General features: G+C 36.0%; 1 protein-coding gene across 4 annotated transcripts; it reads left to right on the top strand.

Moving 5' to 3' along the window:
- The first annotated feature begins 6,586 nt into the window (after window positions 1-6,586).
- On the top strand, window positions 6,587-27,293 carry LOC148947062 (suppressor of cytokine signaling 6-like). Of its 4 annotated transcripts, none has more exons than XM_089096854.1 (2): window positions 6,587-6,686; window positions 26,265-27,293. In XM_089096854.1, the coding sequence occupies exon 2, from the start codon at window positions 26,282-26,284 to the stop codon at window positions 27,200-27,202; it is 921 nt and encodes a 306-aa protein (XP_088952980.1). In that variant the 5' UTR covers window positions 6,587-6,686; window positions 26,265-26,281; the 3' UTR covers window positions 27,203-27,293. The 4 variants fall into 4 exon arrangements, with proteins under 4 accessions (XP_088952980.1, XP_088952979.1, XP_088952978.1 ...); XM_089096853.1 differs by having other exon boundaries at window positions 6,593-6,662; XM_089096852.1 differs by lacking the exon at window positions 6,587-6,686 and adding an exon at window positions 6,703-6,921.
- Window positions 27,294-27,748: the final 455 nt, after the last annotated feature.

The raw sequence follows: 27,748 nt of genomic DNA, 5'->3' as shown, positions 1-27,748 counted from the left end.
TGAAAGCTTGGTGGGTGTTCATGAATATGTCTTGGCTTATTTGAAAAACCCTAAGCAATTTTTTAAGGAAAGAAATGCTAGTAGAATGATTAAAAAAGAACATTGGTCGTCCTTAAAAAAAAAAAACAACTACAGTATCTTAATGATAAACTGGACATGTGCTGTAATGCCCTTTTAAATATTACACAAAACAGGCTTATTTTACAGAAAGCATTGAAAGTTACTGTTGTTAAAAGATAATTTCTTCTTATAAAAAAGTAAATTCGTTCAAACCAAATTACTCTGCATTTAACTACCTATTTTCTATCCTAGGATGGGAGATAGACTATTGCTCAAGACTCTTCCTCACTTTCACCAAGTTGGAATAGCCGGAGGAGTTTTCTGAAGATAACTTTTATCTTCAGAAGATTGACATCCTTTTTCTTGTCTAGGTACCGTAACGAAATAGCTGGGTAGTAAATTTGCTCATTCCGTATAAGCCTATTATCTGTTAGATTCGTTTTGCTGTGTAATGGCGCTCATTTTTACATAGAAAGTCAGTGTAACATTACAGGTCTTTTTAAGGTTTAAGTTTAAATTACAAAAATAAAAAGAATCAAGGGTTCTAAACTTTAAGCTAACTAGACTCTCAGTACAATTCATGTGTATGCCTCTTTCTTTCCTTTTTTTATATTTTTACAAAAAAAAGAACCCTTAACATTTTTCTAAACGATTTCCTTTTTTTTCATTCCTCATCTAACAAATCTAATGCTCATACAAGCTGCCCACTTATGTGGCCTCTACTCCTCGGCCAAGGAACCCCTTCCTGAGTCAACATTCAAGAACAATTTAATATTTTAATAGGAATTTATATAATATAATGTAGTTTCCTTATATTCTGGGAAATCACATGTTTTTCCTCGAGTTAGGGATTTTTTATTGATTTATTTATTTCTTACCCGTCAAACAAGACAAAAAAGTACACAAAGACGGAATATTTTACAAGATTGTGGAGTGGGGGAAATGTGGAATAATGGATTAGTGGAATAAGGTCGCAAAGATGATGGGTAATATACTACGTGATCAAGATATAGTGGTTTGGCAGTATGAAAAAAGCCTTTCTTGTTCCCTTCGCATCTACACGTCGGCGAAGGAGACATGGAGGGAATGGATTTTGTTTAAGGTGAATTTAAAAAAAAGGAATTGAAGTAAGTAATTGAATTAAGGGGAATAGTTTTCCACTTGGGGTCAGAAGGAAGTATTTAGGGAGGAGGTAAGGCAGGATGGTCCTTACTTTTTCTGGATATGTGGATGTATGGATGAGAGTGTGGGTCACGTGATGCATGAGTGTGTAGAGTTTAGAGATGAAGTCTGTGGAATGTGTGAGTTTGATGAGAAATGGCTGGTGAATTTAACGAGGGATAAATATTTTGCAAGTATTAAAATTTAGGACGATTTTTCATGTTGGCAACGGAGCACAGAAGTAGATTTTTGTGAATTTTGTTTCTCTTTGTTTTGTAATTTATTTTTCTCTTCGTGTTATGTGATGTTTAAGTTACGTTTATGTAATGAAAATTATTTAAAAGTGAATTTCCTTTTTTTGTATTGCCATGGCCCTAGGACCTTTAGGACAATAAAAATTACTTACTTACTCACTATTAATGCTATTTGCTGTGATTGGTTCAGTAATATTTGAATGTTATTAAGAATTGAACTTTACTTGTATGTTTTTCTTTCTTTTTTTATATGTTGTGTTTAATTTTGCTTAATTCATTTCTATTTTCGTTGATAAAGGCTCCTAGATGCGGAGTCAAAATATTTGGATTTTTAATACTTAAAAATTGTTATTTTTTGTTTCAACTACTTTGTTTAATCATTTCACCTGTTGTTTTCTCTATATCTTCATTAATTAAACTGTTAATTGCAGGATTTATCCTTGGGAAATTTTTGATCCTTGGTGTGTCTGACAAAGTTAAGGGTGTTGAGATGAAGCTTCAGGGAATTTTGAGAGGTATTCTAGACAAAATCAAAAGGTACTGTGGGCATCTAAACTATCAATAGTATGGGATATACAATACCTTAGGAGTGGCTTAGGTTGTTAATTTGAAACTTTCTGGACAATTACTACTAAAACGGGTACAACTACGAATTTGGATACTTAGATTCTAACCACTTGCAACTGAGACTGGAACTACTTTCAGGAAGTTTTGAGGAGGGGATGTTTCTCGGCATTATTTAAAAAACGGCCAGAAATTAAAATAAAAAAATTAGTTTTTTTTAACTGAAAGTTATCAGTAACATTAAAACTTAAAACTAACAAAAATTATTATGTATTTGAGAGGGTTGCCCACTCTTCAATACCTCACTTTACGCAAAAGTTTTTTAAAACTTTTAAAAAGGCCTATTGTTCTAATAGTTATTCTTCAATAATTTGAACAAAAAGTCAAACTTTTCCGCAATAAGCGAAATATTGAAGAGGGGGCAACCCCTTCAAATGCGTAATAATTTCTGTTCGTTTTAAGTTTTAATGTTGCTCCTTATTTTAAGTTGAAAAAAATTTTGTTTTTTTTACTTAAATTGTTTTACCAGAAGAATATAAAATAATGCTTGTTATGTTGTAAATATTCTTTAACGAACTTGCGACTTATGTAAAACTTCTCATCAGAAAGTATCAAAGGTTCCGGCATATTTTTTTCCTGTTCCGGCAATATTGCATTATAGTAAACAACACCCCTTAAAAGTTAAATGTTGACAACGTCAACTCTGGAACCTGAGGTTAACAGACCTTAGAATTAAATGTTGACAACTTCAACTCTGGTTGCCGCTGAGGTTACGTTCGTACCATTTTTGGAACGTTTTAAATAAGACGGCACGTTTTACGTTACGGTCCTAAAAACGTTACATTTTTGTTACGTTTCTGAATTTATGTTACAATTATGTTACGCTTTTTAATGATGAGTAAGTTTCAAATTTTCTGAGTAATCTATTTTTTCCCCTGCGAAAAAATCCGCTGTTCCCATTTTAATTACTCTGACATGAGTGTGGACTTTCTTTCACATCGCGGTCATTTAATCTTATCAAGTAATCACTCAGTTATTAGGATGAGAAAATACCCACTTCGCTTGCTCAAATAGTAACTTAAGATAACATTCTCTTTCATGAGCATAAGATTATCATTTGTTTAGTGACAAGTAAGAATAGTCAGTTAGTAACCTAGCCAACTTTCAATTTTATCAATTGACCTTGAATCTTGTTCAGTCAACAGTCATACTGAAATAATATGGAGAAGGCGCAAGCTGAAGTCAGGAAGGAAAATGTATAATAAAAACAGGTAAATAATAATCAAAGTTGTTTTCTTTATAATTTCTTTTTAAATAAGTGATTATAAGATGATATGGTACTCTTCAGTTAGCGAGAACACGTGAGAAGTCAAGTTTGGTTAATGCTAATGATATAAAACAAAATATGATGAAAATATAGAAACAAATTTGGGCTATATATTTCCAAATTAGGGGAGGGGAGTAAAGCATGGTGCATATTAAATAGGTAACCTAACCTAGATACTTTTTCCCCCTAAACCTAAAAAAAAAAGTAGTTTAAATATTGTAAACGCCATGACAAACCATGCTTTGCGATCGAATTCTCTATTGACTGATACTGGTTTGACTAGTTTCCTTTCGCATCTATCCTGCGTGTGTATCAGCTAAATGACAAGTACCGATGATATATGTATTATTCGTTGCGTAAAAAACTCACCTCCCACCCCCTTCTGATTGGTTGGACATAATATCAGGTTATATACAAAACTTGTTCTTTTTATATGGTATTATGAACAGCTGATATTGACAAAATATATGAAACTGTAAAAATGAGCCATTTTTGGTTATATCTAAGCATTGATAAGGGAGGTGGGTTAGTTGAGCCGGAATTTCCGATTTTGTGCTAAATTTTTTCAAAATATCATGGTCACTTTTTTGACATTATACCCCCCTCCCCATCTGTGGTCCCATATATAACTGCATAAATACATTTCATCGTTGTGTTGAATCTTGTGATGACATTATTTCTTGTTATATTGTTTGGTGTTATTTCATATTATAAATTAAGAATTTTATTGTTTTTTTTTTCAATGTATTCTTAGGGGTATAACTTAGACCATCAGGGGGAGGGTGTATTTTCAGAAAATGGGCCATGATATTTGGAAATAGTATAAAATAAAGAATTTAATGGTACTGCTTGTGTGTTTAGTATGTTTTCTTCAGAAAAGAACAATCACTAAATATTTGGCTTTAGAAAAAGAGGTACTAGTGCATTAAACGCACTCTTTTATAAACTGTATATGGAATGTCAAACTGGAGATGCTAAAGATACCTGGTAGAAACTGCCAAACTGGTTATTTCAAGCGACCGCTATTAAGAATTGGAATGCAAAGAGTAGTTTTCATTGCGTTTACGATATTTAAACTGTTGTTTTTTGGGGTTTAGGGGGAAGGTACCTAGTTTAGGTTGCAATTTAATATATGGTATTCTTTACCCCCTACCACTCCCCCCCCTATTGTGCAAATATGTAGCCCAAAATTTGTATCTAAACTATTATATATTCATCCTATTTTATTTCATAAGCATTAACCAAACTTGATATCTTTAGCAGTATATAAAAGAGTACGTTTAATGCACTAGTACCGAAAAAGGCAACTAGACTAATGCCCATTTTTATGAAGAAGATTAACAGTCTTTTATCTGTATAGGGTAGGCTTACAGTTTACTTAAAAACTGATTCTTAGGGACCACGCAGGCTGGACTGGTGCCCCAACCCCCTGAAAACTTAAATTTCTCCGCATTTCTTTATTAAATTGTATTTTTTTTATTATCCCCCCTAATTTTTTAAATAAAATCCTTTCCAGTTCATTTTTATTATCTCACTGATCTTTTTGTTCCATCTGCCATTTATTTCTTCGTCCCACAATATTTTTTAATTTGTGAACTATTTTTCAAGCAATTCCAAATGTTCAGTTACTTGCCACTTTTATCAGTGTAGCACAACGGTAAGAGCAGTTCCCAAGGCTGTGTTAACTTAGGTTGTAATATCAGATTGAGACATTATGTTTTTTTTTAATTAGAAAATCAAAAATTTGAAAATATCAAATATAAGTGAAAATTTGGGGCAAAATATCGATTTGTTTTTTGCAAAATTTGATCTTTTTTATTATTTTTGTCCTCAACTCATCGACCTTTTCCGTTTAGGTATTTGAAACATACGGAAATTGCTGTTTATGCTATGTAAGACCCAATGCTTTTTGTGCCCCTCATGTTCACTGATATTAAAATATTCTTGAGAAAAAAAATTTCAATTTTTTGGTTCATTTCGGATATGAATTTTTTTTTTCATTGTTTGACCTCCTCCCCTAATAATTCTTTGTGCGTGCCTAGACTTGCGAGGCCCATCAAAACAGCTTTAGGATCACATTCTTGAAGTTGAATTGTATGAACTCTTCTTTTATTTCTTGATAAAAAAAATAATAGACGTTAAAAAATTTTTACCAGTTTTATGCGCAGTACTAAACAGCGCCAATTAGTCACGGCTTTGGCCACGGCTACGATAGTTCTTTATAAAATATATGAGTCTCTATTGATTTCTTTTGGTTTTGAGAGTTACGATTCAAATTACAAACAGAAAAAGGCATTTTATGTAAACTAACTGCTGTTTCGTATAAAAACTGAAGACAACGGTTGAAATATATTTTGTTCGATAAAATAAAAACAAAACAAAACTCTGTCACTTGGAATTGCTTAAATCTTCATGTTAGAGCGATGTAAATTTAAAGCTGGAAGAAGTAATACTATTTGAAACTGGAGAAGGTCAATCTAAATTATTAAACGGGACGGAAGCGAATAAAATGATTTTTTGGGTTTTTTAAGAATCTAGACTTATTAAGACCGTTTTTATTGAAATTTAACAATAAAAAAAAATCTAGTTTGTTAACTTCTTTTCTGATAAACTCTAAATTGTATTGTGTTTATTGGTTTGCCTTTCATTTTGTATGTACTATTTGTAAACTTTTATTTGAAAACACCAAAGATGGCAATTAAAAACAACAACAACAAAATAAGCAAAACATTTGCCTGGGGCTATATAAACGCATCGGGGGGGGCGTCTTTCTAATGTGCAGGTTAACTGGAAGCAGCACTTACAGTTGAATAAAAAGAAATTTCCTGCAGGTAAAAAAGCATGAATTGTTATTATTGTATACTTTATAGGCACCTTTTAAAAGTTTTAGGGAGGATTTTTAATGAGATTATGTACAAAAATATTTTTCAAATTATATAGGCGACAAACGCCCCCTCCCCTCTTCATGTAAAGCTCTCGATATTAATATAAAGGCACCCTGCCATGAAAATAGACTTTCCTATCAAAATTTACGTTTTTAAGAGTTTGAACGTTACAAATTTTTTTGGTCTGGTGGTAATCCTGCTCAGAAGGCGGTATCATGGGCGTTTAAGCCAAATCAATAATCCTTAATAATCTCTTTTTTTTTGTAAGTGCGCTACGTTATCTTAATTTTATCTTTATCTTTTGCATACAGCCAGAAATAATAGTCATGATTTGGCAACGACCTAAAGGAAGAAAAAGAAAATATCTTTTAGCAATATGCACTTGAAAATAAAAGATAACAAGAATGAGACGTAATTGCCTAATATAAAAATATGGTAGTGAGATACCTTTAGCTTCAATATTCAAATCTGCTTCTAATAAATCAGGGACTCAGAGATCAATCTGACTATGATTAAAATCAGCTTGAAAATTTAGGCTCTTGCAAAATCAATTTAAAGCTGGAAGAGGTGATACTATTTGAAACTGGAGGAGGTCAATCTAAAAGCCTTGGTCTAGGCTACTCTTACATGTATCAAAGGATAGAAGACTCCCAATACAATCTCAAAAATTGTAAATCTGGTTTAGATTTCATTGAAGGTCATTGTGATAAGTAGACAAAGCTTTGAGATGTAGCCTAGATGGTAAATTTTTGGCTGTTCATAGTATTGACTTACAAATAAAGTAAACAAACCACTCAGTGCTTTTTGGTAAATATTCACCAAATCATATTATTGAGTTGCAACTAAAGTGAATATACCACTCAATGTCCTTTTGTATGCTCTTTACAAATATAATAATCATTTTTGTCAGAAATGAATTTTAGCCCCCACCCCTAAATATAGGGCCTATATCAGTTCCGTGTATATATTTGCAACGTACGGGGGTAGGGGTAATTTTATTTCTTTTGCACAGGTTAGTTACTTTTAGACTTTCCCCCAACCCCCCTACTGTGCAAATATATAGGGTAAGACACCCAGTAGTCGGCCACCTGCCTATTCTCAGACATAATCTTTTATGCTATTTTAATAACTAATTTACAATGAGATGTTTGTATGTCCAAGTTTAGGCAGAATTGTCACTTGTTAGTAAATTCAAAAATAGGAGGTGCTGTACAAGTGAAACTATTTGAATTAGTAACCTACTTGTTCAGAAATTTTTTGATACAAAAATTAAGTTTCTAGGTGGTATAATACAGTAATTAGAGTAGTTTAAATGTCAAAAAGTTTTCAAAGTGATTAAAGTGTCTGACTACTGGGTGTCTTACCTACCCTGAATTGGTATATATAGGGGTGGGGGCTAAAATTCATTTCCAACAAAAATGGGTATTATATTTGTAAAGAGCATAATAAAAGGCATTGAGTGGTATATTCACTTTAGTTGTAACTCAATAATATGATTTGGTAAATATTTACCTGCTTTTTTTATGCTCATTACAAATACAATAATCATTTTTGTCAGAAATGAATTTTACCCCCACCCCTATATATACCAGTTCAGGGTATATATTTACAGATTAAGGGGGTGTGGTTAAAGTTAAAAGCTTACCTCTCATTTGCATCAGAAATAAACTTTACCCCCACCCCCTAATATGCGAATATACCCTGAATTGATATATATATATATATATATATATATATATATATATATATATATATATATATATATATATATATATATATATATATATATATATATATATATATATATATATATATATATATATATATATATATATATATATATATATATATATATATATATATATATATATATATATATATATATATATATATATATATATATATATATATATATATATATATATATATATATATATATATATATATATATATATATATATATATATATATATATATATATATATATATATATATATATATATATATATATATATATATATATATATATATATATATATATATATATATATATATATATATATATATATATATATATATATATATATATATATATATGTATATATATATATATATATATATATATATATATATATATATATATATATATGTATATATATATATAAAGTACAGAAACTTTCAGGAATGGGTCTACAGGCTAAAGTATGTCCTGGGAGGGTATTTTGAAGTACCTACTCTACTACTTCTCCCTCTAGAGGGTCCTGGCCTTTGATGACCTTTCAAAATTTGTGTGTTATAAAAGTGAAACTTTGCAAAATAGATCTTCTGCTTTAATGAAGTGCAACAAAAATGTTTTCAGCTTCACAACTTTGATCAATCCCAATTTATAAGGTTTTAAAGAAATGCAAATATGTTTCCTAAATTTTGGAAAAATAACCATTGATATGGCTTAAAATTCTACTCAAATAACAGGAATTACATTTTCAGAACTAAAGCCAGAGAAAAAGAAACTGATAACTGAAAATTAAGGTAAAATATTGTTTTGTCAAAATTTTAATAGGTTTAGACCTGTCAAGTAGGCAAATTTCAGGACCCTCTAGAGAGAGAAGGAATGGAGGTAGGTACTTCAAAATACCTCCTTGGGACATACTTTGGCCTGTAGACCCATCCCTGAAAGTTTCATTTTCCTAACCTAACCCCTTTCCAAGAGAGCCAAAAGTACCTCAAGTAGAATTTTACCAATGAATAATCTCCCAGAATAGTATTCTTTCTTCATTTCCTGGCAGCTTGATGTTAAGCAGTTCACTTGTGTCAGGCTTTATTTTCAATCTTGATAAAATATTTCTTGTTTTATTTGCTGACTTTGCAATGCTATTGCAGCTAAAGATGAGGTGTTGTGAAGTCTCAGGGACTAAAGAACAAAATTTACAATTTTTGTTCTCCCTTTTTTTCCAGTTGTATTCTTCTTTCCTCAGGATCAAGTGTATCACTTAAAATTCAGAAATATAGGGCATTTTCTTCAAGTGATGGAAAAATAAGTACTAGTGGTGGTAGATTCTTTGGTAAATTTCTAGGTGGCCCTATAATTTAGCTAGGATGAAAGTGAAAACATCATTTGATGCCTTTTTTATGCTCTTTCATAATTCAATAATTGCTTCTTTTGCAAATTGCATCTTGTGCCCCTAAAGGAGCCCCAAAGGTATTTTATATGAATTATAAAAGAGCATAAAAAAGCATAGAATGAAGTTTTCACTTTCATAGTGAAAGTTTGCAGATGACACCAAGCTGAATAAAGTAATCAAAACAGCTGCTGATGCACAATTTCTACAAGAGGACCTTAACAAGCTCAATAGTTGGATGTCCAACTGGCTGATGGAAATCAATATTGACAAAAGCCACAAGCTAACAATAGGGAAACCCACTATCCACTATGAATATAGATTAGGAGACTTACCAATCATATCCTGCCGGGAGGAGCACGACTTGGGAGTTGTCATTGATAGCAACCTTGACTTCTGGGCCCACTATAACAGAATTATTGGGAAAGCAAATCATGTTGCAGGAGTTTTAAGGTGCAACTTCACTTTTGGAAATGACAAGACCCTTTGCCTTCTCTACAAAGCTCTAGTACTGCCAATCCTTGAATACAGTCATTGCACTACACATCCTTTTTACAACAAAGGCATCAAAGCTCTTGAAAAAGTTCAAAGACAAATAACAAAGTCCTGTCCAACTCTGAGAAACTTACCTTATGAAGATAGGCTCTGCAAGCTCAAGCTTCCTTCACTAGCTTATTGACTGCACCAAGGAGACCTCATTGAGGTATACAAGTTTTGCTATGACTAAAAAACATCCAAGCTACCAATGTTCTCAACTTCAGCCACAAAAACCTTTGCGGTCACAACCTCAAGCTTCAAGAGGAGAGTTTGCAAAAGGATATTGGCCAGTTGGCGTTCAAGAACCAAGTAGCAGAACACTGGAACAAGCTCCCCTTCAAAGTCAACAATGCCAACTCATTAAACTAGTTCAAGCAGGAACTGGACAAATACTATGATGAAAGTGCCTATAATTTTTGTCAATTTAAAAGATTTTTGTACAGTAGAATCTATGAGTTGATGCCTTCTACTAGATCATTGAGATACAGGTTAAATAAGAGAGGGCCAAGGACCAAGCCCTGAGGAACACCACTAATTACCTTGACTTTGAGTGTGCTCAGAAATCTGTCTACTGATACTGTTTGAGGCCTTCCAATAAGGAACTGTTCGATCCAATCAACTGTGGTTCCCAGACCAAGGTTGCAGAGTTTGTATAAGAGGCAACAATGAGGTACTTTGTCAAAGGCCTTTTTAAGGTCTATGTAAATGGCATCAACTTGATCACCCTTATCTGCATGCATTTTCCAGTTTTCCACTGCCAGAAGAAGCTGTGACTCTGCAGACCTTCTCTTCAAGAACCCAAATTGTGTGCTAGTGATTATCTTTCTTTTGCACAGGTGCTCAAGGATGTGGTCAGATATGGTAGGTTCCAGTATTTTGCAGGTTAGACTGATTGGGTAGTCATTTAGAGGATCTTGGCAGTTTCTCTTTTTGTGCAATGGTATCACCATTGCCTTTTTCCAGATACTAGGGAGTTCATTCAACTGTAAGGATTTTTGAAGTCATTGATAGGGCCTCTGCAATTAGATCTGTGGTTTATATTAACACTGGGGTGCAGTCTGTCTGGACCTGGGAATTTGCTTATCCTTAGCTCTTTGAGTCTCTTCGGTACCACCTGTGGATCTATCTTGACCCTGAGTGTTTAGTCAGAGACTATGGTTTGCAGGGTTGGTAGTTATGACTAAATAGGTTCCTGGGTGAAGATGGTAGTGAAATGTGTGTTGAGTAAATCTGCTTTTTCTACAGATCTTTCAATCAGGAGTCCAGTTGTAGGGTCTTTTAAGCTTGGAATATCTGGCTTTGCAATGCATTTAGAATTTATGTGATTCCAAAACATTCTGGGGTTGGTCTTGACAGATTCTGCAAGGTTTTGCTCTTGCATGCTAGCTGTTTGCCTGGTTTGTCACCTCACTTTATTTTGTAGCATTTGGTAGGCTCTTGCTTTGAGAGGGCTTGACTTGTCAGCTACATAATTTTTCCAAAAGACTTGCTTTTTCTTGATGAGGTCCAAACAGTGCATGGTAGGGTTGGTCTTTTATATTGTTTGGCAACTGATACGGGTTTCTCCCCAGCCTGAGACATGACAAAGAGAAATTTGGAGTACATTTTGTCACAATTTTCAGTCAAAGTGAACTCTTTTTCCCAATCCACTGTACTGAGGTCATTGTGTATTGCAGCAAAGTCTACTCTGTTGTAACTTTTTCTTGGTGTTGTTCATGTATTGGGGATCTCCCACCCCCTCCCCTGGTAGTTTTGGGCACTTGGTAAAAAAAAACAAGTCAGTAAAATTGCAGCACAAAGCACCACAGTTTTTCTGATGCCACCAAGACTTTTTGTTTGGCTAAATAAAGGCCACAAAAATATTGATATGTCATATACAAAAAATCTTGAACTTGCTTGGTAAATGCAGCAGTTTTACCAACTCCTGCCATGATTTTACAGATGATGCCACAATATTCCATTTGGTTGAATAAAGAGCATGAAAATATACCAAAAGTTACATGACATATACCAAAATTTCAGTCTTGGTTGGTAAATGCAGCAGTTTTAACAAATTTTTTGGTGAGTTATGTATTGTAATTGAAACAGAAATTATGCTAATTATTTATAAAAAACAGTAAGTAAAAATGGCCACCCAGTTGGTTACATTTTGGCTAGTAATTCCCCTGGGTAACACTAAACTTAATCAATTATATATATTTGGAATCACAGGCAGTGCAATGACACTGCCTAAGTAATGAATGATGTGGGTACAATGTATTATTTATTTGTGTTTTCTGACCAAGGCTCTTTGTATAGAAGGAGATGTTGTAGAAATGTCAAAAAAGGCTCATTCAATTAGAAAGTGAAATTTCTTGTGCCCTTTTTAAGAGTAAAAAGTGATTGGAGAGCAACCATCTCCCCCCCCCCTCGTGCTCATTTCACCAAACCTATCCAATCAAAATTTTGAGATTTTTCATTTTTTCAAGTAACTGTATCTTTGGGGATGACAACCCCCACCACAACCCTCAGGTCAAGAACTATAAATCACGCAAGTTGCCCATTATGGACATTCAAGGTTTTTATGGAAGGCGTGGTTGTATAAACTTTGGAGGGGGCTCATTTGATTGGAAATCAGAAATTCTATTGCCCTTTTAGGAGTAAAAAATGATCAGCAACTAGCCTCTTCCATCCTATATTCTTTTTTCCCAAATGCTTTCAATAGAAATTTTGAGATAGCTATTTTAGTTCAAAAAGTCCAAATATCATATAATAAAGCCTTCAAGGTAGGCTTGTAAGATGTGTCCCAGGGACATATAAGGTTCTTATGCACAGGATGGCTGCATAAAATGTAGATGAGGTTTGTTTGATTAGTAATTTAAAGTTCTAGTTCCCTTTTAAGAATTAAAAGTGATGGAGGGCAACTAGTCTCCCCCCTTTCAACAACTCATCAACCCCTTTCAATCCCCCAAACTCATCTGATTGAAGTTATGACATACTCATTTTCTTGAAAATAGTCCAAAGAAAATCTAACAATACCTCTAGGGTTGACAAAACCCCCAGAGCTCAGGGGCAAGGGTTGTAAGTTCTGGTCCAGGGGCATATAAGGTTCTTATGGAATGCTGTAGGTGGTTGTATAAACTTTGAATGGGGCTCATTGGATTAGAAAAATTGAAGTTCTAGTGCCCTTTTTATGAGTCAAAAGCGATTGGAAGGTAGCCAGTCCCATGCTGATCATTTCCCAAAAGACATCTAGTCAAAACTTTTAGACAACTATTTTGTTCAACATTGTTGAAAGGTCCAGTAATTATGCCTTTGGGGATATCAAATCCCCCACTGCCATCCTGGCAAGGGCTGGAAGTTAAGCAATTTGTTCATTGTTTATATATGGTAAAGGTTATTCAGAAAGGTGGGCATGTTTGACTTTTACTTTCCCAAAAGACAAAAGGGTATTCAGGTGAGCTTCCCAGAGAAGTGTTGAATTAAATCAATATACATTATGTGCATATGGGTTGTCAAAAGAGCATGACTCAGGAATGACAAAGTATATTAATTTGAAACTTTCAGGACATGATAGGGGAGGTGATCAATTGACTAAAATGGCAATATTTGCATGCTATTGCTGCTACCACAACCACTACTACCACTAAAACAACTGCTTCTGTAGCAAGTCCTACTAAGGCAGAGAATATTGAAATAAACATCTGAGTAAATGCTGAAGGAAAAGTTGAAGCAAATCAAAACATACCTTGTGCATACAGATTGCTGATATAAGTGTCTTGGCAATTTTTTGGGAACAGCTCACTGTTTCATGAGGAAACTTCTTGAGAAACACCATAAGTGGGTAATTTTGAAAACTGCACTGCCTTTCCATGTCAATAAACCAATAATAGCATTTCTGCTGATGATGGTCACTGTACATGTGATTAAAATACCTAGTATTTTTGCCAGTGTTATTATTACTGTCTGATAAAAGGATTTATTGTTATATGCACTTTTATTTATCATCACAAGTGGATGTTCAACTGACCAAAAGGTGACACGTAACTGGTACTACTGCTATTAATACTGTTGCTGCTACTGTTACTACTACTACTAATAAAACATAATTGCATCCTATTGCTACTGCGTCTACTCATACTGCTATTGTAACATTATGTGAAATTAAGAAAAACCTTAATTTCCTACAAAGCTGCATTTCTTAAACAAACTACCAGAAATTTTACTATCAAGTTTTTGTTTTGTAACATGCAATTGCAATTAGAATTCAAGCAAGTTGCTTGACAGGTAAATCCAAGTAGATTGCATGATGCTCTCTTGCACTAAGCAAGTTGCTTGTCAAATAAATCCAAGCAGGTTGCATGATATTCTCTTGTTCAAAGCAAGTTACTTGTCAAGTAAATTTATGGTAATTTATAGATACTTTCTTGAACTAGGCAAGGCAATCAGAAATATTACTGCCATTGAAATTCATATATTTAAGAAAGAAAAATGGGAAAATATTTGGTAAAATTGTAAATGTAGAATTCGTAATATTCGAGTTGATTTAGCTTTTTAATATGACCCAAGCACCTGTAAATACAACAATATAAGCACACAAGCAGAGCAAAGCAAAGCAGCACTAAATATAAGCACATAACAAAAACAACACTTAAACTAATAAGCAAGCGAGCTCAGCGGGATGCTACATCTTCCTTCTTCTGAGCATGCTGTTGTCTCTATAAGTTTAACCTGATGGGTTTGGTTATTGTTCTACCAGATCTTGTTTGCATCACTCCGTCTCTGTCCGGGACTGATCTCATCTGTTGTTGCGCTACAGCGCTAGTAGGGGCGGTGGCACTATTTCCGTTGCGTTCAGTGGGGGCTGCCAAGCTGGGTGAGGCTCGGCGCTCAACAGGGTTGACTTCGGGTACCACCTCGGATGGTTCAGTGGTTTCTGCATTTTGGTATTCTTATTCTGAATGGATTGCTTTTTCTGATTTCCTGTGGGAAAGTCTAACCCTGTTACATCAGAGCATCGATCCGTCGTCGGTAGCAACTGTGTACAAACGTGGCTGCGAGCAAACTTCGACAATGGTTACTCTCTTCCAAGGACTGCTGGGTGTCACCTGGACACTCACTCTCGACCCTACCTGGATTTCGGGCAGGGATTTTGGGGTCCTGTCATAGTACTCCTTCTGTTGCACTCTAGATTTCTCTCTGTGTGTCCGAAAGCTTGCTTTGGGCACACTATTCTTCTCTAGGTGCTGCTGCGTGACAGGGAGGACTGATTGCAGCTGCCTGCTCATGAGCAGCTGGGCTGGAGCTGCCCTACCATCTACGGGCATGTTCCGGTATTCTAGGATGCCAATGTATGGGTCCTGTCTGCTGATCTTGGACTTGTTAAAGATTCTCTTGCAGGTTTGCACGCATTTCTCGACGAGCCTGTTTGTCGTGGGGTGATAAGGGCTAGACGTTTGATGTTTGATGCCCCAGTTTTTCGTGAATAGCCTGAATTCGCTGGAACTGAACTGCAGCCCGTTATCAGAAGTGAGAATGGCTGGTATTCCATGCCAAGCAAACTGGCCTTTGAGTTTTGTGACCACTTGAGAAGTGCTGTTGGAGGCTAGGTTGTCCACCTCAAAATAGCGGCTGTAATAGTTGACCGTTATTGCATACTGCTTCCCATTCCATTTGAACAAATCGCATCCCACGTGCTGCCATGGTAGTGACGGGATTGGCATGGGAATCATTGGCTCTTTTTGATTGTTTGACATTGTGTGAGTGCAGGCATCGCATCTTTGGATGAACGTTTCAATGTCTTTTCCAATACCTGGCCAGTAAACAATCATTCGGGCTCTTTGCTTGTTTTTTTCTGTGCCCAAATGAGTGGAATGTAGTCCCTTTAAGACGTCATCTCATAGAGTGGTAGGAATGATGATTCTCGAACCTTTGAAGATCAGATTGTCGTGCATTGAGAGATCTTGGCAAATACTCCAGTATTGGACTATGGTGTTTGGGCATCGTCTCCTGTTGTTGGGCCATCCCTCCAAGATGACAGTCTTCAGCGCTTGGAGTTCGTGATCTGTCAAGGTCCCCTGTTTGATTTCCTCAAGTCTGCTGCCCGTGGCGTGTATGGATTTTACGAATGAATGTACAAAGATGTCGATCTCTTTGTGTAATTCTTTGTCAATGTCTGGAAGGTGTAGTCTTGAGAGTGCATCTGCAACAGGGATTTCCTTACCAGCCCAGTACTTGAAAGTCAAGTCATACAGCAGTTTGTACATCATCAGGCGTTGAATCCTTGGTGGTGCTGTATGGAGGGGTTTGATTAGTATGGATTCGAGTGGTCGATGATCCGTGATGACCTCTACTTTCCTTCCGTATAGGTAGTGGTGGTAATGATGGCAGCCATAGACTATGGCAAAGAGTTCTTTCTCCAGCTGTGAGTAGTTCTGTTCGGATTTACTCAGCGATCTTGATGCGTAAGCGAAGACTTTGCCGCTCGCGGATATTCGTGCTCCTAGTCCATGTTTCTAGGCGTCAACTTCGAGCTCAAGGGTTGGGCTGGAGCTGTCAAAGAAAGCCAGGTTGGTTACTATGGACTCTTTGAGCTGGTTGAGACATGTGGTGTGGAGCTCTTTCCATTCGAACTCGTTAGCTTTAATCAGATCCCTTAATGGTTGGTTCTGTGTTGCCAGGTTTGGGATGTACCTCGAGAGAAAGTTCAGCATTCCAAGGAGAATCTGCAGCTCCTCCTTCGATTTTGGGGTAGGCATCTCGTTGATAGCGTGGAGTTTCTCGGGGTCTGGTTTAATGCCGGCGTTGCTGATGATGTGACCAAAGTAGCAGACTGACTGGACTGCAATCTGGCACTTTGATCTGTTGAATTTCACACCCTTCTGTTTAGCTCTTTCAAGCACGTCTGCAAGTCTTCTGTTGTGCTCTTCTCGGGTGGCTCCGTAGATAAGTAGGTCATCTCATCGACGAGTATTTTAAGACCTTCCAAACCTTGAAATATCTCTTCCATCTTCCACTGGAACTCGTCCTGGGCAGATATCAACCCAAGGGGTTATCTCTTCCAACGGTATCTGCCGTAGATTGTATTAAATGTCGTGAGGTATGAAGCTGCTTTTGAGAGCACAAGCAACCAGTACCCAGAGGTGGCATCAAGCTTTGAGAAATATTTTGCACCACTCAGATCAGCAACGGCGTCTTCGAAAGTCAGGATCGGGTAATGAGGGCGCTTGATGGCCTTGTTGAGGTCTACCAGATCGATACAAAGTCTCACGCCTCCATCCCTCTTTTCAACTAGCACCATCAAGTTGACCCACTCCATAGGCTCTTCCACCCTTCCTATTATTCCCAAACTTTCCAGTCTGTCCAGCTCTTGTTTCAATTTCTCACGCATCGCAATAGGCACTTTTCTGGCGGGATATGCTGTCGGCATAAATCCTTCCTTGAGGTGAATCTCGCACTCGCCTTGTATTTTCCCGATGCCAGAGAACAACTCTTTGTATTGTTCGAGGAGTAACTTCAGATCTGGCGTCGACTTGCCGTCATCTGAGGCATCTATATTAAGGACAAGTTTCATCAGGTTCATATTTTTGCTAGACTTGAATCCTAGGATAGGAACAGAATTTCCTCCAACTATGAAAAACCTATGTTTCTGTTCAGAGGTTCCATTGTAGCTGCATGATAGGAAGCAGGTTCCAACTGTTGAGATGGTTGAGCCACAGTAGCTGGTGAGTTTTTGCTTTGTTGGCTGTATAAGTGGTTTTGGGGCAAGGAGATCGAAGTAGTGTTGTGGTATGATGTTTGCCTGAGCCCCAGTATCGATTTTGAAGCTTAAAGTAGTCTGATTGTTGATCTTCAGTGGAGCAAACGCCTCATCCTTACTCCCATCTTGCTGTACGGCGTATAGCAGTATTTCATCCTCTTCAGCAGTTTCTGCTATTCGGCTCCGTTTGTCATTTTTGATGGCATTCACAACTTTGCTGCAGCATACTTTTGCGAAGTGGTTTAACTTTCTGCACTTTGAGCATGTTTTCCCTTTGGCAGGACAGCTGTGTCCAGGGCCATAGATTCCTCCACAGAAGTAGCACTCTGTGCCTCTCGATCTTGATCTCGCGTCTGCTGGTTTCGGTTGTTTCCGGTATACTACATCCACTTCCTGTTTGATTGGGGGATGGTATGAATTGTTGTTGAATGACTTCAGCTGTGCTTGGGTCGTTTCATAGATCCTACAAACTTCTACTGCTCTCTCCAGTGTTAAGCTGTTGCCTTCAGCTAAAAGTTTCTCTCGTATTCTTGGATTTCTGATGCCACAGACGATTTTATCTCTGGTCATCTCTTTTGGATCATGGTATTCGCGTGGCTTGACTAATAACTTCAGTTCTATGATGTATTTCTCAAGTGTCTCTCCATCACGCTGGTCACGTTTCTGAAATATATATCTGGCAAACACTTTGTTCTTCTTTGGAGCAGCATATTCACGAAATTTCAAAAGATAAGGCTCGATTTTATTTGCATCATCCGCTTCAATGTCGAAAGTTTTGAAAATGTCTCTTCCTTTTTCGCCAATCCATATGAGTAGATAGGCACACTGAATCTTCTCTGATTTACCAGAGAGAGGGCCTCGAAACATAAGTCTTGCATGTTCTTCAAACTTCGAACATTCTTCATCAAGATTTTCAGATTCCCAGTTGATTGCTGGAAGGGTTATATGTAGAATTCGTAATATTCGAGTTGATTTAGCTCTTTAATATGACCCAAGCACCTGTAAATACAACAATATAAGCACACAAGCAGAGCAAAGCAAAGCAACACTAAATATAAGCACATAACAAAAACAACACTTAAACTACTAAGCAAGCGAGCTCAGCGGGATGCTACAGTAAGAGTAGAAGCAGTAATAGTAGTAGCCCTGACAGTTTCATTAATACTCCTAGTTGTTCTTGGAATATTGCTGAGATGTCTTATTGGCAACCAGCATACACACAGTGCCTTTTCCTTTAGTTTCAATGCAACATTTAGTTATAAAGTATAATGAACAAATTGCATAACTGTCAGGTTTGACATCCCCAATATCCCTAGAGACATAGTTACTGGACTTTTCTACTATGCTGAACAAAATGACTCAACATTTTGTTTGCAAGTGTTTGGGAAATTATGGGCTAAAGAATAGGGCTTCTTGCCCACCAATCACTTTTGTCTCTTAAAAGGGATAATAGAACTTTTAATTTCCAATCAAATTAGCTCTTTTAAAAGTTTCAATTATATTACTAGCTATGATAGAAGAGTGCTGCCTGTTATATTGCTTATGTGCCCTTTTGAAAACCTGATGTATATGGTCTTGCCATTTAAGTGAAACATTCACTAAAAGTATCACCTTAATATCCTTAGTTGGCATTAGTCACAATAACCATAGAAATGATATTAAAATTATAAGCACAGTATCTTCTGGCCAGTTCAAAATCCACAACAACTTACCATGAAAGGTCTAACTTAATAATGTAAGCTGTTCTTGAGATATTGCTGTGTTACCATTTTGAACATCTACATGCTCATAATTCATTTTGATTTAGTTCAACATCTGCCTAAATATTCCTTGAAAGCTTCATCTTAATATCCTTGGCCTGTGTACCAATTAGCTTGTGTAGTAGTAATAGTTGTAGTAGCAGTATGCATATAGCTTCTTTGGTTTTCTTCAACATCCCCTTCAACACAAAATGAAAGTTTCAACTTAATACCATTGACTATTAATGGAGCATTGCTGGAATGTCCTCTTGACTACCTGTGTGGGCATAGTTTATTTTGATTTAGTTCAATACTGCCCTAAATTCTATCTTAATACCCTTAGCCTTTGTAGCAGTCATAGAAATTGCAGTAGTTGTAGCAGTAGAATTAATAGTAGTAGCCTTAGCATTAGTAGTAGTAGTATCATGAGTAGAAGCAGTAGCAAGCGGATGCAAATATTGTTTTTTGGTTAGTTCAACATCCCCAGCAGCAAGCCCTGCAAGTTTCAACTTCCCACACAAAAGTGTTCCTAAGATGTTGCTAATACGCCCTTTTGACAACCTGCATACAGACAGTATGTTGTGATTCAGTTCACCTTCCCCCTAAAAATTTTCAGAAAGTTCCATCTTCATGCCCTTGGCATAGTTGTAATAGTAGTCACAGTAGTAATATTAGTAGTAGTAGTAGTATTAATAGTAATAGCGCTAGTAATAGTAGCAGCAGTAGCATTAAATTATTTCCTTTTGGTCAGTTGAACATCCCAGTCATCAAGTCTTGGAAGGTTCTATTTAATACAATTAGCCATTGCTATGACATTGCCAATATTTCCTTTTAATAACCTTTATATTCATATACTTCCTGAAATTTTCATCTTAATGCTCTTGCGGTTGTAGCAGAAGTAGTGTTTTGTTAGTAGTAACAAAAGTAGTGGCATTATTGATAATAGTAGTAGAATGTACATGTTGCCTTTTGGTCTGTTGAACATCTCCCTCATAATACCCTGGAAGTTTCAACTTGATATGGTAAGGTGACTGCTACTACTAAGACACCAGTACAATTAAGGCTATGTGTATGAAGCTGAAAATTTGACAGAACATTAAGGGAAAATATGAACTAAATCAAAACACACTAAGTGCATGCAGATTGTCAAAAAACCATATCTCAAGAATGGATTTGGTATTAAGTTGAAACTTTCAGAGAATACTTGAAGGAGAAAATCAATTGACAAAAAGTTAATATGGGCGTGTCACTACTAACATTACTACCACTGGTACTTTTAATACTACTACTGCTGCTCTACTGAACTATTCCAACTTCTACTTCAATTGTACCAACTTGTAAGGCTTAGAGTATTAAGATGAAAAGGGCATCGAAAGGGAAAATCAGCCATATTTTTGATTGGAGAACAAGTAGGGACTTCAGAGGACACTAGTTAAGGATATCTGAGTCTAAAAGGGTTATGAAACCCAAGGAAGATATCTTGTGTTCTGTATATGATCAATGCATTAACCCTAACAATAATTGGCCACTCTCTTTCAATCATATTAGCTCATCCTTTTTGAGAATCAAGTATTTTATCCTCTTTAGAGATGATTTTTAGGGCACACTTTTGAGTTGATTTTTGATTTATCTGGAAGAAAATTCAGAAAAGTCAGGAAGCCTCATAGAACAGGCACATTCTAAAAGAGATTTGTAAAGGAGAAGTAAAGTCAGGGTGAAGTGGAAAGAGGATGGTTAGATTTTTTTCAAGAGCTTACAGAAAGGGATTGAGAAATTACCTTGTCTAAAGATATGTTAAATCTGAAGATCCCCCCCCCCCTGCCCCTAAAGGAGTTTTAGACTAGCCAAGTAATAGCAATTTATTTTAATTGTGTTTGCTATCACTTTAGTTCATTCAGTCACAGTAATTTCTTTCTGTTTAAGTTGTAATTATAATATGTTTTTTTTGTATGTTTTAACTTTTTAGTGATGCCTTTTACTTCTCTTTAAAAAAAACCTCTGTTAAAACAATTTTGTTTCATTTTTAATAGTCATAGTTGTTTTATGTGGTAATTGTAGAATTTTCAAGCTTTTCTGATTAAGAGCTAATATGTTGGCAAAACTTTAGACTTGGCAAAACGAATTGGCAAAACTTGTAAATTTTCGGCAAAACTTTGGTCCATGTTTTACTCAAAAACTTGTCCAAATTTTGTATCAGCCACAGTTTGTGTGGCAATGTTTATGATAAAAGTTTTGGAGTTTAATTTTCAATCAGATTGGAAGTCTGTATAACATTTAGTCTTTTAAGAGGCTGGTGTGACCCTGCACTCCATCCTGTCGGGACTTCAGCATAGATGTATCTTATTCTATTGTTTTATTACAAACATCATTGAATTTTCTGTTTTGATGTAACTTTTAGTCCATTTAAATAAATGTATGTCTTGGTATTGTATATTGAAGGAATTCCTTTTTATTTTCTTTAATCAAAATTGAAGCCATGTTGTCTTATTAATAATTTCCATTTTGAATGTTTTTTTTTAACTAAATTTGTAAGATACCTCAACAACAGCAATTATTTCTACTGTAGATATGATAGATGTTATTCTAAGACATTTGACCATGCTTGGAAAAACCTGTTGTTTTTTCTTGTATTTGCTGCTATGAAAATAAATCTGTTGCTAGGATAAAACATTAAAATTTGTTGATAGAAAAGAGTAATTAATTAACTGAGTAATATTTTGGAGGTTCAGAGACAGAGAGGCTTAGATTTTAGTTTGGAATTTTTTATTTTGGTTTTTAGTTTGCTTTCTTTTTGGAGATTCTAGTTTTGGAATTTTTAGATTTTAGCTGTTGTATTTTAAAAGGTTAATTTGGGACACAGGGGGAAGGAGGAAATGTATTTTGTCCTCCCTTGCCTTCAGTAAATATTTACAGATCTTACAAATTTATAAACAGATTAGCAAAATCAGTAAAAAATGAAGATTTGTTTAGGAATTAAATTAGTCTTTTACTCATCAATGCCAAAATAATTTAAAGAAAAGGGGGAGGGGGTGGTATGGTTTAGCCCCACCAAAAGTTTGAAGAAGGAAGAAAAAGGTTTCATTTTCTTTCCCCCTGTTTTTTAACAAGAAAAGTGAATTTAAATTTCACATACTGTATTGTAAATTTTAGTAACTAGAGAAAAGACTCATTCTTGACTGAATCTGAATACTAAATCAATAGTTTGGTTCAGTCACTTATTTTGTCTCCCTTTTTCCTCATAGGGGGCCTTCTTGTCTCTAGACACTATTCTTATCTACAAGCTTTTGACTTCTTTGCTTGACCACTTAAAATCCTTTCAGACCTGAACATAGAAAGTATTGAAAGACAATTCTAACATGTTATGTGATATCCCTCGGGGTCCCTATAACTAATTCTACTTCATTTATATTTCAATTCACTGGGGTACAAAAATGACAAATGTAACCATATGGTCCTGTCAGGAACTTAGGGTAAATAACACTACCTTCAAGAGACAGTACTTGGGCTACTTATGGTAGAAGAGATTAAAGCAAATGGAATCCTTGTTGATACAGAGGTGAAATTTACACTTGGTACACATTGTGCAACTGGTGCCATCCTTCATATACTCTTTGTAATGGCACCTTCATTGCCATTTCAGGGTAGTGTCCAACTTGGTCAAACCTGATGGGTTTACTTGAAAGTCCCTCTTTTGTTGTAGTGGTAGCTCTCTTGGAGAAGGATGGTGGACAGCTTGCCCGTAGGCTGAGCTAAACAGTGCTTACTGATAGTACACATGACTGTGTCCATCTTGAAATTCAGCAAGGATATGTGGTCCTTCAAATCTTTACACTGTCTACTGTGTAGCAGCCAAGCATTTGTTACAGCCAGGTCAAAAAAGTAATAAACTATCCTCATATATCACTTTTTTGACCTTATGTCTGTGCGATAAAGTTCAGGCAACATATCAGCCAAGTCCATGCATCTATCGACTTCTTGTAATTGCAAACAGCTCCTGGCCTATCCACCTCAATGTGTTTCTTGGTGATATTGTCCCATTTCTGGCATTTGTCAAGCAGCTCCACACAACAATAGAAAGAGGCCAAATGTACTACTTTGTTGTTATACCTGACCAATGGACTCCTGACTGTGTCTCTCAACTCTCCAATATACACAACCCCTTCTCTGTTTCTTCATTTTGCTGTTGAAAGTGAGGACAGCTCCTCTCTGACTGTTGCTTCTAATGGTTCTGCATGATTCAATTCCCCGTTCAGCTTTTAGCTTCTTGATGAGTTTGATGGAGGTGTCAAAGTTGTCAAAAAACCTTTTATAGTTCATGAACTTGCGGATGTCCTGTACCAGACTTAAGTACAACTTCTGCACCTTGTCTCGTTGGACTAGTGGTAACAGTTCCTTTCCCAGTGTAAATCTCAATGTTGTACACAACACCACTAATACCTGAACAAGTGGAGACTTTTACTCCCCACAAATGGGGTTATCTTTCAGGTACTGTTTAAGCCTGATTCTTCCTTTGAAAGGGATCATTTGTTTATCCATGCTGTGGATTTCTTCTAATGGGATCAACTTGGTGTTTCCTCTAAACCCATCTTACAATGTCTTCCATGGTCTTATTTTGAACAGTATATCATGTTCAGGATGTCCAGTTGTTTGGCGAGCATATTGTTCTGAAGATGTGGAAGTTTGTGCATAGTTGCATAAATCCGTCTTGACTGATTAAATCAGAAACTGGGGAATACCTGAGGGTCTTTTCCCAGTGCATCCACTGAGCAGAAAGTTTCACAATACCTATCGCAATCTGAACGCCAAGACTTCCTTGCATATCTTCACTTGAATACCTTCAGTGTGCATGTACTTTTTCCTGAAAGCATTCAAGTTGGTTTGGTCTGCTAAGCTGGCAATCATTTATTTCAGTTATAACCTTGCAAAACAGGTTGCTCAGAAGGTCAATATTGGTGTTCTGTGGCTCACATCCTTTCCAAGTTGTCTCTGTGCCATTCTTCAACCATTGGTACCCTTTAATCTTCTGTTTTTTCCTGCAGGCTGTCTTTCTCCACAAGACACTGAGTCATCAGACTCACCATCAGCTTTGGCAAGATCTAAATCAAACATCTGCATCTGAGAGAGAGGTAGATTTTACAATGGGTCTACATATTGTTTGTGCTTGCACGTAGATGATCTAGCAGCAATATCTTGGTGCAGAATTTCCAGAAATTTTGCTAGACTGAGGTGCCCATGACAGGACGTTGTCATCATCAGAAAACATATCCAAGTCAGAAAGGTCATTGGGCTTTGCCACTTTTTCTGCTGACGGTTTTTGGCAACTCTTTGTGATTTCTTGCCGAAAATCTTTCCTCTGACGGCCGTGAATGCAAAGACGGTTGTGTTTCAAGTTATATCTTCATCACCTAGAAAATACCATCGTAAGTACTGCTATACCTGACAATATCCATGCATTGTTCTGTAGAATACCCTTCTGTCCCTGATGTAATCATATGGTCACAGTTGCCCTACATTTGATGTTCCACCTGTTTTTTTTTACATTTACTTTCTTATTGTTGGATGCTAGACGTCAGCTAAATAACACACATGCAGTCTGACGCCTCTGGGAAACACAACCACAAAGACCTAACTTAACCATTTGGTTACAGTTCGAAAAATGTCCAAAAATTGTCACTCACTTGCTGCTATTCCTCCCGGAATAGAAGACTTTTGCTTAAATTGGGCATGTTGACTTTTCACCCTGTTAACCTGTTAGCAACTGACCACCAGAGACATCTACCAAACAAAATTTCATTAAGTAGCCTGATCAGTGAGTTATGAGATAGTGTGCTTTACATACTGCTCCAAGCAATCAAAGGGAGGGGGTATCAAAACAAACCATAACCATATGGTTAGATATGGCCTGAAAGGGTTGACATCTTATGTTTTGTCCAGAGTTATCATGAATATGGTACCAATGTATTTCTTCTTCTTAAAAAAAAACAACGGGAATCCTAAACTGGCTACTTTCGGCTTCTAACTGCACTTTTCTTTTTCTTCGTTAGAAATCACTTGGACTCCATTGATTGGTGTCTTTAGGGCTTCCAAGTTGGTGGATTCTCCTCCATGGCATTAAATTTATTTTCTTCCAAGGAGGGGGGGGAGAAAACTAAATTGGCTTTTTCATAAGGGCCAAACAATGGAAGCGTAGGGTCCTGCTACCATTTCCCCGCAATTTAAGAGTAAACTCGGCAGGTACCTCTACGGCTCTTGCGACAGGACCCTCCCCTTCTTCTGCTTGTCGACCCCTCCTCATTAAAGTTACAATACTTCGGAAGATGTTACTCACTCAAAGAACATCTAAATTTATTAACACAATTGTCTCTCTGTAAAACTTCTTTTCTATGGAGGCTGGCAAGGGAGCATCCACAATCAGGTTAATATCTAGTGGAAGTTTAAAATTTTGGGATAGGGTACGTAGTTTATTAATTACAGGAGTACTTGCAGTGCATTCAAAGAGTATTTGTTTTGTTAGTAGTCTTAAGTTAAGCATAAATAAGCTATGACTTTTTTTCTTTCTTTTTTTATGTCTGAAATCTTGGGAACGCATGGTTGGAATCTCAAACTTGTTCAACATCTAGACAAAATAATATTTAAAATGGTGGAAGTGGAGCTTCTCCTTTTCAGGGAGTGCAATACTGTATGAAACTCGTCAGCAAAAAAAAAATATCAGAACTTATGCTATAACTTATCCCAAGAGCATTATGATTGTGTGTGTATATACAGGGTTTTCAATTCTGTTGTTCCTTCCACGAATTTTGACTTTGTCTGTGCATCAGCATCTTATTCTGTCTCTAAAATAATACTATTTGTTGACTTTTACCGATTTTTTTTTCCACAGATGATAAGAATAAAGGAATGAAGAGACTTAGTTTCGTATTTTTTGGAAGTCGGGATGGTCGATGTACTGGTACTGCAGACAATGTTGAGAATGCTGGTACAAGACATGTAACACCCCATAGATTGAGCAAAAGCTTATCAGATTTGGTAACTAACAATGATCAGGTGAATTTTGATCAAGATCTAGAATTGCCATTAAAGATACCCAAGTCTAAATCCAGCTTTTTCAATGACTTGAAGAGAAAAGTTTTTAAAACTTTTCACAAAAAATCATTCTCAAGAGTGTCTGTCAGAAGATTTTCTACATCTGTCAAAAACTTGTTTGATAACAGAACAGTTGATGCAAATGAACCTGATAATAACAATACTGAATTGAATTACGAGACTTTACCAGCTCAAGATGATGTACAGAAACAACAAACAGTCTGTGTTAAAAAGCCACCAACCTCTCTTGCCTGGGAAATATTTAAATTAGTTAAATATGGTTGGTATTGGGGAAAGTTGACTCCCTCAGAAGCAGAACAACGCTTAGAAGATCTACCAGATGGAGCCTTCCTTGTTAGAGATTCATCAAATGACTGTCATATCCTCAGCTTGAGCTTCCGTTCATATGGAAGGACATTACATTCCAGAATTGAGCACAGCAGTGGCTATTTTAGTCTCCATGGTGACAGTGATACAAAATTTGAAACAATTCCAGATCTAATTCTTTTTTTCATGGAAAGATCAAATGAAGGGATGTTCTGCTTTATGAGGTCCCGTAACCCCTCCCCATCTATGCCTGTTAGACTAATTAAACCAGTGTCAAGATTTGTTAATGTTCAAAGTTTGCAAGCCTTATGTGCGTTTGAAATCCGACAATATGTGCGAATGGACAATGTCCAGAGTCTCCCTGTTCCAGAGAGGTTGAAACACTTTATTTACTACCCTTCTTCATAGCGTGCCATACACAAAAGTAATTGTTAATTATTATTCCTTTTTTATATTAAAGGTTATGTTAGCGTTGAAAATGTCACTGCTAGTCTTTTCTTCTCTGCTTTTTTTAAAATTAGAAAATGATTGCTAAATGGATACTTGTTCAAATTGTGGCTACTGTAAATACTGTAGTGGAAAATATTATGATATGGCGACATTAAGGGTGATGAAATTTTATGCTTGTTCCCGCTCACTAAAAACTGTGAATTTTATATGGAAATGATTAATCTTTATTTTTGATCTTCACAATTTTAAATACCTTAAAAAGACGTATTGATTCTTTATTTGCACTGCCGACTGCCAGTGCCAAATATTAATGTGTTTTTTTAAACATCAGTTAAAAATTATGTGTTTTTTGTCAAATTTCCCAAATTCCTTATGAAATGAAAAATTTCTTACATAGTGGGTGTAACTGAAATACTGTGTTGATGATAATTGTACACAGTCAATGATTCTTTTTTTAAGAGCAAGGGGCCAGAATATAACCTAAAGGCTAATGTCATCCAGCTT

The sequence above is a fragment of the Artemia sp. Qi Xiang Cuo genome, chromosome 11 (assembly GCF_049724085.1).
Source record: "Artemia sp. Qi Xiang Cuo chromosome 11, ASM4972408v1, whole genome shotgun sequence".
Taxonomy (NCBI): Eukaryota; Metazoa; Arthropoda; class Branchiopoda; order Anostraca; family Artemiidae; genus Artemia; species Artemia sp. Qi Xiang Cuo.
This window is presented reverse-complemented; position numbering and strand designations above follow the sequence as displayed.